The sequence below is a fragment of the Rana temporaria genome, chromosome 2 (genome assembly GCF_905171775.1).
Source record: "Rana temporaria chromosome 2, aRanTem1.1, whole genome shotgun sequence".
In the NCBI taxonomy this organism is placed as follows: Eukaryota; Metazoa; Chordata; class Amphibia; order Anura; family Ranidae; genus Rana; species Rana temporaria.
The window spans coordinates 277,255,797-277,267,943 of NC_053490.1; the positions used below are offsets into that span (position 1 = coordinate 277,255,797).

The 12,147-nt window shown below is 40.9% G+C and overlaps 1 protein-coding gene across 10 annotated transcripts in view; it reads left to right on the top strand.

Annotated features, from left to right (window-relative positions):
* Window positions 1-12,147, top strand: part of ADGRB2 (adhesion G protein-coupled receptor B2) — a 609,344-nt gene that overhangs the window by 420,500 nt on the left and 176,697 nt on the right. For 9 of the 10 annotated variants that reach the window (XM_040337071.1, XM_040337074.1, XM_040337076.1 and 6 more), the window contains one exon: window positions 7,925-8,089. The exons of the other annotated variant lie outside the window; for it this stretch is intronic. In XM_040337071.1, the coding sequence (XP_040193005.1) occupies window positions 7,925-8,089 (165 nt within the window). The remainder of the gene's footprint in view (window positions 1-7,924; window positions 8,090-12,147) is intronic. 10 annotated transcript variants of the gene reach the window in all.

Consider the following 12,147-nt stretch of genomic DNA (forward strand, 5'->3'; position numbering starts at 1 on the left):
TAAAGTGCATGTCAAGCCAAAACTTTTTCTCTTAGTTTTTGATAGAGTAGGCAAGTCTTCTCAATGGTGTTTTATTAAAAAGAAAGTGAATGGAACTCTCCATCAGCAACTCTGATAGAAATAAAAATGTGTTCTTTAGTAAAGTGGAGAAAGAAAAGAAACCCTGTTTTTTATTTTTTTTATTTCTAGCTATGTACCTGTTGCACCTTTAGGCCTCATGCACACCGGACGTTATAATAACGTTATAAAAACACCAGTAACTTTGCAATAGAATTTTTTTTGCATTTTTCAGCATTTTTTAGCATTAGCGTTTTTAAGCACTTTTCTTTACAAAAAATCAATGGGATCAAAAACGTAAACATTTTTTAATGAGATGCGTTTTGAGCATCTATATGCATTTTTTTTACTCTTCTCAGAACGCAATCGTTTTGGGCTTTTTTTTTACAGCCCAAAAACGTCCCTGTCAAAAACAGTTGCTAACAGCCTATGTGTGCATGGACACATAAAATAAAGCCTCGTACACACGACCGAGGAACTTGACGAGCGAAACACATCGTTTTCCTTGTTGAGTTCCTTGTTAGGCTGTCGAGGAACTCGACAAGGCAAGTTTCTCCATTCCCGTCGAGGAAAAAGAAGACATGCTCTCTTTTTGGCTCGACGGGATCCTCGACAGTTTCCTCGTCGAAAAATGTACACACGACCGGTTTCCTCGGCAAAAAAAAAATCCCATCAAGTTTCTCGATCGTGTGTACGAGGCTTTACATGATGGGGAGTTTATTGATTGTAGAAAAAAAATCTTATCCCAAAAACAGCAGCTGTAAAAACGTCCAGTGTCCATGAGGCCTTCCTCCTTTTCTGTCCCGTGTCCGTTATAGGCAGAACAGGAAGGGAATGTACATTTCTCTATCAGTACCCTGGATAACAGTAAAAAACCCACAGATGGGCTAATTCTCCCATGTTCTATCTAAAACTACAATATTAGAAATAGTAGGTTATGGGATAAGGCAGAAAGGTACCACAGCCAATATAATTGCATTATTACAGTTTATCAAAAGCCTTACTAGCTAATTTAATATGTAATGATATATCCAGCTCTTTGGAACACAGGATACATTTGAAATTATATATACAGGAGAGCGCTAGTAGGTGCTGGATGGGATTAAATATGTGATTGATGCCCCATACACACGATCGTAAATTCTGACAGAAAAAGTCCGATGTGAGCTTTTGAACAGAAATTCCAACCGTGTGTATGCTCCATTGGACTTTTGCTGTCGGAATTTCCGCCAACAAAAGATTGAGAGCTGGTTATCAAATTTTCCTTCGTAAAATCCGATCGTCTGTAGCAATTCTGATGCGCAAAATTCCGATGCATGCTCGGAAACAATTCAACGCATTCTCGGAAGAATTTAACTTAATTTTCTCGGCTCGTCGTACTGTTGTACGTCACCGCGTTCTTGACGGATGAAAGTTCAGGCTTGAGCGGAATTCCGTCGGAAAAACCTTCCAAGGTTTTTCCAACAGAAAATCTGATCGTGTGTACACAGCATGAGACACTAAAGTGATTGTATTTGGGAGCATACCTTAAACCGTGTTATTTGCCTTTTAAAGTGATATTAATAAAATTCTTTGATCATTTACTAATATTAGTTATATTGTTTGGGCTCCTCAAAAGCCCATTATCCAAAACTGGAATAAAAAAGCATTGACTTGACGTATAATTTAAATAAAGCTAAAAAAAAGGGGCAAATATAAATTATTCATAGGTCAGCCTTCATTTATCATTATTTAAAGTGAATATTTGCTTAGTTTAGCTTTCTAAACAGCAGGCCAAGAGGTAGCTATACTCAGAGTCAAATATTTTATAGAGAGCTCTGAGAGCCCTAAAGCCCAGGGAGCTTTAATATACAATAATGACTTATGTTACCAATGTTGTACATGACCTTGCTTCACTAACTGATAGAAAGACAAACAAGAGGGCGGGGCCTAGCACAGCTTTAGGAACTGAAGATGCTATATGCACATTTGGCTCATCCAGGGCTATGCACATGGGTACCCATAGATGCCTGATTTGAATAAATTCTCTCTAATCTAGAAAAGATAAGACAAATCTTCAGATACTTGCATAAGCTCAGACTTGCCTGGTTCTTTTTAATGTTGGTGCAATGTTAGTCCCTTTTGAAGCGTAATAGAACACTACTGATGGTAGGATACACATCGTTCAGATGATTTATTTGTATATGATAGCTTTCAGTGTGACTGGTAAGCACGCTAAATTACCTGTGTAAGCAGCAGATTCAGATACTAAATTAAGTCAAGCTTACATGTAAAATTGTAATCGCTTTCTTTCAAGGTATGTAACCCCTTGATGACAGCTGCTCAAAAGAAATCATAGTGTTACAAATGTAACAATTGTCTACAAGGAGTTAAAACCCTTGTTAAGAAGTGATTGAAATCTCACTTGGCCTTGGCGGTAGAATCAGACAGCAGCATCTCAACCTACTAAAATAATTTTGTTCAACACACTTAATCACACCTTGAGATTACTGAAATAATTATCAATCTGCCTTCTTCCAATTGACACATAGATAGTTCATATTTTATTCTCTAGACTGGTTAATACAATCTCTTTATAGGATTTCCTCCTTTTTTTTCCTCCATATATAATCCAGCATGAACTGTTATGTTAGTCCCTTCCATCCTCTTCCTCCTGTTCTTGCCCTCCCCTTCAGCCATGTTTGTTATGTCCATTGTCCCCAGCCTTCTGCAATGCAGCTACTAATGACGTTTTAGAAGCTTGTGTTCACAAGATTTAACCCTTATGCCACGTACACACGATCGGTTCATCCGATGAAAACGGACCGATGTATTTTTTCATCAGATATCCGATGAAGCTGACTTTCAGCAGTCTTGCCTACACACCATCAGTTAAAAATACGTCCAACACGGTGACGTAAAACACAACGACGTACAGAGAAAAATGTTCAAGTGCTTCCGAGCATGCGTCGACTTGATTCTGAGCATGCGTGGATTTTTGACCAATGGATTTCCCCACAGACGATCGTTTTTTTCTATCGGTTTTTTAACCATCAGAACATTTTAAAACAGGTTCTATTTTTTTTCACCGATGGGGAAAAAAAACGATGGGGCACACACACGATCGGTTCATCAGACGAACCAATCATGTGTACAGGGCATAAGTTGACAACTGTCTCATTTGAAATGCAAATGAAATACATTGATCTGAAGTCCAACTCCAGGAAAAAAACGTTTTATTTTGGATAGGTTAGGGAAATTTTTTAAACTCTTTTTGTTGTTTTATTACTGTATGTGTCCTCATTTAGTAGATGTCGCCTCGCTTCCTTTGTCAGTGACAGGGGGTGAAAGGGCAGGGAAGGTATGGAAAGGCTAATAGTACTACTACTACCAGTACTACTAGCCTTTGCATTAAGTAGTACTTAAAGCGGTGGTTCACCCTCAATAACAACATTCTAGCATTAAATTAAGCATAGTAGCGCGAGCTACAGTATGCCTTTATTTTTTTTGCCCCGTACTCACTGTTTAATCCTATAGTGAAGATTCACACTCCCCGCGGGGAATGGGCGTTCCTATCCAGAGGGAAGATGATTGACGGCCGGCTATGGCACGTCACGCTCCCCGAAGATAGCAGGAGTAGGTCTCGGCTCTTCACGGCGCTATACGGCGCCTGCGCACAGACTATGCGCAGGCGCCGTGAAGAGCCAAGTCCTATTTCGGCTATTTCCGGAGAAGCGTGACGTGCCAGAGGCGGCCGTCAATCATCTTCCCTATGGATAGGAACGCCCATTCCCCGTGGGGAGTCTGAATCTTCACTATAGGATTAAACTGTGAGTACGGGGCAAAAAATAAAAAATAAAGGCATACTGTAGCTCGCGCTACTATGCTTAATTTAATGCTAGATTTTTTTTTTTATAGGTGAACCCCCTCTTTAATATAGGGATAGTAAAGGGCTATCTATTTTTAAAGAGCTAACTACGGTAATTCTACTAATCTTTATTAAGAATTTATACGTTTTGAGTGGGTATATTGAGAGCTGATTTCTGATAAATTTGGTGTATTGATCAGCTGGTTACTGATAAGTTGCTTGGATAATCAAAGGGATATATTAGGTGATTAATGGGGAAATTCCCCAGGATCCTAAAATGACGGACTATAACAGCCACAACTAGGAGAAATTTTAAGTAACATCAAAAAGTATTTATTGACCAATTACAAAATCTGTTTCTCAATTAAGAAAAATAACCCCCTAACAACCTTGCTAGGGGGCTACCTTTCTTAACTGAGAAATATATTTTTTAATAAAAACATTTTGATTCTATATTATATGTCTCCCCTTTGTGGCCGTTAAAGTCCATAATTTTAGGATTCTGGTAAATTTTACTGATAATCACCTAATATATCTCTCTGTATTTTTATGGATGAGGCCCAAGTCCCCTTTTCTCTATTCAATTGCTTGGATAATCAACAAAAAGTTTTCAACAAGTTCAGTTCAATGTGCCTTAAAGCGGGAGTTCACCCAATTTTTTTTTTTAACATTAGATTGATTCTCATTTTGTCAAGGGGAATCGGGTAGTTTTTTTTAAATCGAAGTAGTACTTACCAATAAGAGAGCAATCTTCTCCGCCGCTTCCGGGTATGGTCTTCGGGACTGGGCGTTCCTATTTGATTGACAGGCTTCCGACGGTCGCATACATCGCGTCACAAGTAGCCGAAAGAAGCCGAACGTCGGTGCGGCTCTATACGGCGCCTGCGCACTGACGTTCGGCTACTTTCGGAAAATCGTGACGCAATGTATGCGACCGTCGGAAGCCTGTCGGAAGCCTGTCAATCAAGTAGGAACGCCCAGTCCCGCAGCCCATACCCGGAAGCGGCGGAGAAGATGCATCTCTAAAACGGTAAGTACTGCTTCGATTCTAAAGAAAACACCCGATTCCCCTTGACAAAACGAGCCTCAATCTAATGTTAAAAAAAAGGCTTTTGGGTGAACCTCCACTTTAAGCTACATACAAACTATACAATTTTCTGTAGATTTTTTTCCTTCAGATTTACCAAAAGCATTTAATATGTGGTCAAACCTTAAAAGTATCAATTTTGATGCAATCAAGCAGGCCCTTGCACTACATGATTTTAGTAAATCTAAAGGAAATCTGACAACACAAGTTGTATAGTGTGTATGGGGTCTTAAGCCTCATATACAAAATTAGATTTTCTGCAGATTTTTGTCTTCAGATTTACCAAAACCATACAATATGAGGTTAAACCTTAGTTTTTATGCAATCAAGCAGGCCCTTGCACTAGATGGTTTTGGTAAATCTGAAGACAACAATCTGCAGTAAATCTAATAGTGTGTATGGGGTCTAATATTACTAGCTATACCATGACCTGGATACATGAGAGCATTTACAGGAATAGAAGCAATGTTTAAACTCTTCAATAGGGATGATGAAATAAGTTTTAACCTAAAGTCATGAAAGGTTAGATCCTCTCTACAAGGTTCTTATTGTTGTCTGTGTCACCCTGTTCCCATGGCCCAACAGAAGGGTAGGGAGTAGAAGGGGGGCCAAGCTGCTGATATTATTCGCTGTGGCCCCATCTCCAGACGTTAAAAACAGTTACCCGCTCCCCCTCCCCCAAAAGGTGCCATATGTGGCACTGGAGGGGGGGAATCAGATAAGCAGAAGTTCCACTTTTGGGTGGAACTCTGCTTTAATTTATAGTACATTTCACCTGAAGCAGTTTTCAGTAAGGAGTGAGCTTCATGCTCACAAGTGGTAAATGTCTCCACCCATATTATTGCTGTTTCATCTCTTAAAATGCAACCCGTTTCCTGAGACAGCTGTCTCCCTCTTCCACTCCCTCTCTCTTTTAAAAAAAAATTCCTTATGTCCTTGAAGTTTAGCTTCTCTATACTGTAAAATTTAATATTGTAAAGTAATAACAAAAATCATCAACTTTACGGTTTATAATCTCTCTGAAGCATTTATGTAGATAGAGGTTTATAAAATATGAACTGGTATAGGGTGTCTATAGGGATGCTTTCTTAATGGCATGATAAATTGGGATGAGAGAACCTAAATGAGTTTGATCCACATCCGTTTATGGGAAACATTCTTAAAATCTGAAAAATTATAATTTTTTCCCTGAACTCTATTGAAGTCTACAGGGGTGAATCTTCATATTTATTTCCTTATTTTTGCTGGGCTAATAAACAAACTGCTGTCACAAAAGTCATTGTAAAGTTACAAGGTATTTTATCTTAATGCATTCTAAGCATTAGGATAAAAAGCCTTCTGTGTGCAGCAGCCCCTCTCAACTCCCTAACACTTACCTGAGCCCCCTCTAGATCCAGTGATGTTACACGAGACACTTGGCTGGCCGGGACTCCCCTCCTCATTGGCTGAGACAGTAGCGTGGTGCCATTGGCTCCCAATGCTGTCAATCATAGTCAGTCAGCCAATGAGAAGAGAAAGTGGGGCAGTTTGTGGCTCTGTGTCTGAATGGACAAAGGGAGCTGTGGCTCGGCTCAAGTGCCCCCATGTGGGGGCACCCAACAGGAGGGAGGGTCCAGAATCAAAGAAGAGGGACCCAAGAAGAGGAGGATCCAGGCTTCTCTGTGCAAATCCATTGCACAGAGCAGATAAGTATAACATGTTTGTTATTTTTGTCTAAAAAAAAAAAAACAAGACTTTACAATCACTTTAAGTAAATACAAAATATCTTTATAAATGTAAAATATTGAATGAAAATAGTTTTAAAAATCACACACATATATAAATACACTTTTTGCACCAATAAAAAAAGACAGCTTTGTCATTGGTGAGATTTGCCTTTACTTCTGTTCAATAGCCAAAACAGGAAGTGAGAGAAAATACACTTTATTACAGGTACATTTTTAGACTGGTGCTGTGTGTCCCCAAAAATGTACTAAACTTCAGCTTGTAATAAGACCTCCAAAAATAGTAGAGTAAACTGTTACATGCAAGACTGTTTGGCCACAAATATTTATAGGTGGCACTATAGTAGGTGATCTAGGAGGGCACGTGGTTCAAACCACCACCATCCCTTGCATTCTGTAAGCTGCGTTTAGATTCTGTGGCTACAGCCCCTGTAAAGCCTCGTACACACGACCGAGGAACTCGACGGGCGAAACACATCGTTTTGCTCGTCGAGTTCCTTGTTAGGCTGTTGAGGATCTCAGCGAGCCAAATTTCCCCATTGCCGTCGAGGAAAAAGAAGACATGCTCTCTTTTTGGCTCGACGAGATCCTCGACAGTTTCCTCGTCGAAAAGTGTACACACGACCGGTTTCCTCGGCAAAAAAAAAAAAACAGCAAGTTTCTTGCTGTTTTTTGCCGAGAAACTCGGTCGTGTGTACGAGGCTTAAGACATCAATTGGGACCTGAACACCTACAAAGAAATACAGTTAAGCTTGTGTAAAGAGCAAGATAGTTAACAAATGCTTATTATAAGGTTGATGATTTCACTGCCCTGAATTACACTTGGGTACTGCTGTGCTTCAAGGGATTAGTCACAATTACTACCACCTGTGTGCTTCTTTTTCCTTCTTCCACATTTCAAACCATTCAACTCTTTCTTACTACTAATTCTAATGACATTTTCAGTTTTCTGATTTTTATAATGTTGCGCAATCAAGTAATTCTTCTCACATTAGACTTCTTTTTAATTCTCCCTATTCCTTCTGCTTAATTACCCATTTATGCTCTTCTTTATTCTGTATTCTGTTTACACATCTTGCTACTTTCTCTGATTTCTACCCTTTTTACCTTTTTCTAACTTTCCTCTGCCCTGTCCTCTCTTGATATCCTTCTGTGATCCCGATCCTGTTTACACTTTCCTCTGCTTCCTGCCCCCTTCACATTCTCTAGCTGATGGAAAATGGGGCCCGTGGAATCATTGGAGCTTGTGCTCCAAGACATGTGACAGTGGCTGGCAGCGTCGCTACCGGATGTGTCAGGGAACAGGATTGCAAGGATACCCGTGCGAGGGCTCCGGGGACGAGGTCAGGACGTGCAGTGAAAAGAAGTGCCCAGGTACCCACTCTCTGCATCTGCTGTATGTGCTGAGCAGACATACCCATTCTGAGGTTAGGGATTGCTTTATAAGAGGTCCTCTGTGTGACACACACAGGTGACATAACACACTCAGATATGTGCACATGTAATGAAATACAAAGAGTGTTGATGTGTAATTATCCTGAGCAACCAGTCCATTAACATCCTATGTCTGTTTTGTATCATGATAATTGTACTGGTTGGTCGCAGCACATCACTACTCTTTGCCTGTATTGCTAAATAATGCTTATTGTATAACCTTATAAGATTCCTAATCAGTTCTTGAAACAGGTAATCCTCCTTAAATGCAGATGTATTAACACAACCAGGAAACATATCATTATTATTAATTTCACCTTAAATAGCATACTAGTTTTATTAGATTTAGAATTAACTAAGATGTATGAACCATATGTTTTCCTAAGCTACAGTATAGGAAAAGTTAAACCATAAAATGTTTTCCTTGGAGTTCATTAAGGTATACAGGATTCAGAGACATTTGATTTATACTGTCTCCTACTGGTGGATTTGGACACTGGTATACACCTCTCCTGGAATCAATGGAATCAATGGGCGCCTCTACTGATGCACTTTGCGTGCACTTTTAACCCTTTATTCGGCCGCTAGCGGGAGTTAAAAACACCCCGCTAGTGGCTGAACAGAAGTCCAGATGGCAGCCTTGAAAATCTGAGAAGCAGTTGCCTGATGCCGAAAAATCAGAGAAGCAATTACAGATCTGGCAGAGTGCGCCGTAAAAGGAAAGGTTGCAACCTGCTGCTTTAATGGGTTGTAAAACCTCAAAGGTTGTTCACCTTAATGCATTCTATGCATTAAGGTTGAAAACCCTTCTGTGATGCAGAAGCCCCCCAGAGCCCCCATTTTACTTACCTGAACCCGGTCTTTCCTGCTATGAGGACGAGAACACCAGCTCCAGCCGGTGTTTCGGGTCCTGATCAGATAGATTGATAGAAGCGCAGGCATTGGCTCCCGCTGCTGTCAATCAAATCCAATGACACGGGAGCCGGGGGCAGGGCCGAGTCCTGATGTCTGTGTGAATAGACGCAGCAGCAAGACACAAGAGCGCACCCGCACGAGTGCCCAGAGGGAGAGCGGCTCTCCAATGGGACACTCAAGAGGAAGAGAAGCCAGCAGCTTTCCAGAAGAGGAGGATTGGGGCCACTAACTAACTGCACAGAGGATGTAAGTATAACATGTTTGTTTTTTTGTTTTTAAATAAACCTTTACATATCCTTTAAGACCACCAACTTGAATGATGATCTGTCTGAGTCATTGAGAAAAGGTGGAATGAGAAGCTGGTTCCTTTTTACAGGGACCATAAGATATAGCTAAGAGAGTCAGTCATTCTAAGAGAGGCAGTGGTTGCAAAAAAGACATGCACAGTGTGAACTATATCCAGACAATGACGGGAAATCTCTTTGTGTACTGGGATGATATGATAGGGATGGAAGTACAGTACAAACTCCTGGTTTAAGGGAAAGGCTGAAGCCTCCTTGGGAAGGAAAGAGGCTCTAGTCCTTAATTCTGCATTGTCCTTATGTGAGACCAAAACGTTTTCTTTACTTGACAAAGCTGCCAGTTCAGGTACACACTTTACAGAGGTGATCACAACAAGAAAAAGTATGTAAATGAATAGTGAAAGAGGAGGAGCTGTTTCCTAAGTGCAGAAAGAACACATTTCACACAGGTGAGCAGACAGGGTAAGTGACATGAGAAGCACGCTTTATGAAAGTTCTAATCAAGGAATGAGTGACTGGTGGTTTTTGGAGCAAGACTGTAAAAGCTGGATTCTGGACATTGATAGTATCTAGGGTCAATTGGTATTCCAGCCCTGATTGGTCAGGAATTCTACCACTTTCTGGGATGGACATTCTATAACTTACACCATACAAAGTATGCCTTCCATGTGCGATAGTAGACCTTGTGGAAAGTAAACTTCATGACTTTCACCGATGAGTCCTTCAGGACCTGGGATTCAACAGCTATGCCATTAAAGCCAGCCCAGAGAGCATCTGCAAGGAGTCTGATCAGGTCAGAGTACCACAGTCATCTGGGCCAGACTGGAGCTATAAGGTTCTACAAAATGTCCTCCATGCTGTACTCCATGCAAATCAGATGAGGAAGGAGCACTAGGCAAAAGCATAGATTGGTTTGTAATGATCCCACTGAGCCTCCAGAGCATCCACTGCTTCACCAGACAAACCTGTTCAGTTGTTTTGTTGAATTTGGAGGCCAGTTGAACCACATCTAACATTTCCTTTCCAGTGACACAGGATCTGAAGTGCTTCAGATTGTTGGGGCCATTCCTTTTGGCCCAGTGTTGCCAGCTGAATTAGTTTGCCTGCTAACTGTCCATACTTGGGATGTGGATGGTGTACAAGACTAGAACGCGAGTTCTGTCAAGAACAAAATCCTCTCTACTTTTCTTGTTGTGACAAAACTCCCTTTTTCATCCTAATGGTTGATGTACGCCACTGCTGTCACATTTTCTGGATGAACTCTGATTGGAAGTCCCTCCAGTTAAGTTGTCCAGTATTGTAGAGACAACTAAATCATTTGAAAGTTCAGAATGTTGATCAGGAGCCTGAATTCCTCCAGTGTCAAAGTTCCCTGCACTGACAGCCTGTCAGGCTGGCATCTGTTGTGATGATCTTCCAAGAGATCAGAGGGACGTATTCCCCCAACTCCAGATCTGTGTTCCTGAGCCAGCAGGCCAGAGACAACCTGATCTTTGGTTTCTGGCAAATCAGTTTGTCTAGAGAGTGAACTGATTTATCCCACAGTGACTGAATGTTGTTGTAGGGGCTTATGTAGCTTCAATACAAGGTAAAAACCTTGCATGCTTATGAACTGACTGCTGCTCTTTTGTTTGCCACTGTCCAGATCTGCCTGTAGGCTGCATTATAACCAAAATGTCTCTGAATCCTGTGCCCCTCAATCAACAAGATAAAAAAGTATGTTTATCATGTTTGAAACACTGATGCCTCGTACACACGACCATTTTCTCAGCAGGAAAAAAAACAATGTTTTTCCCGACGTGATTCCTCTCCAGCCTGACTTGCATACACACGTTCATGAAAAAAAAACGTCCGACCAAAGCGCGGTGACGCACAACACGTACAACGGGACTATGAAGGGGAAGTTCCTTTCAAATGGCGCCACCCTTTGGGCTGCTTTTGGGCTGCATACTTGATTCTGAGCACGCATGTTTTTTCCCCTCGGAAAAGCATACACAAGACCGTTTTTCACATCAAGAAAAAGACTGACGGGAAACACGACAAGAAAAAAGAGAGCTGGTTTCAATTTTTTTGTGGGCAGTTTTTTCGTTGAGAAAACTGCTAGGGAGCATACACAAGACCGGTTTTCATGACCAATATAAAAAATGGCAGTTTTCCCGTCGTGAAAACAGGTCATGTGTACAAGGCATCCGATTTGCAAACTATGCTAAAATTCTAGTTGCTTAAACATGTATCCTTTTATCTGCAAGTTATCGCCTATTTACACTTACATTTACACTTCAATTTTCCTTTGCATTTCGTTAATGCCTATGTGTTAACGCACATTGGGGTTGATTGACTAAAGGCAAATCCACTGTGCACTACAAGGAAGTGCACTTGGAAGTGCAGTCACTGTAGATCTGGGGAAGATCTGAAATGAGGGGAAGCTCTGCTGAGTTCTATCATCCAATCATGTACAAGCAAAAATGCTGTTTTTTATTTTGCTTGCATATCCCCCTCAGATCTACAGCGATTGCACTTCCAACTGCACTCCCAAGTGCACTTATAGTGCACAGTGGATTTACCTTTAGTAAATAAACCCCATTGTGTCACACGTGTGTTACATTACGGTAGCCTATTAATTTCAAATGGGCTGCCAATTCACAGGAACAGACCAAAATGTAAGGGATTCTTAGTGCATTAATGTGCATTGTGGTGTGCTGAAACGCATGTACATAGGAGCTGTGTTGCCAACTTCATAAGTGTGTTTCAGCCCCAATTGTTAATGCTAATTTATCATGG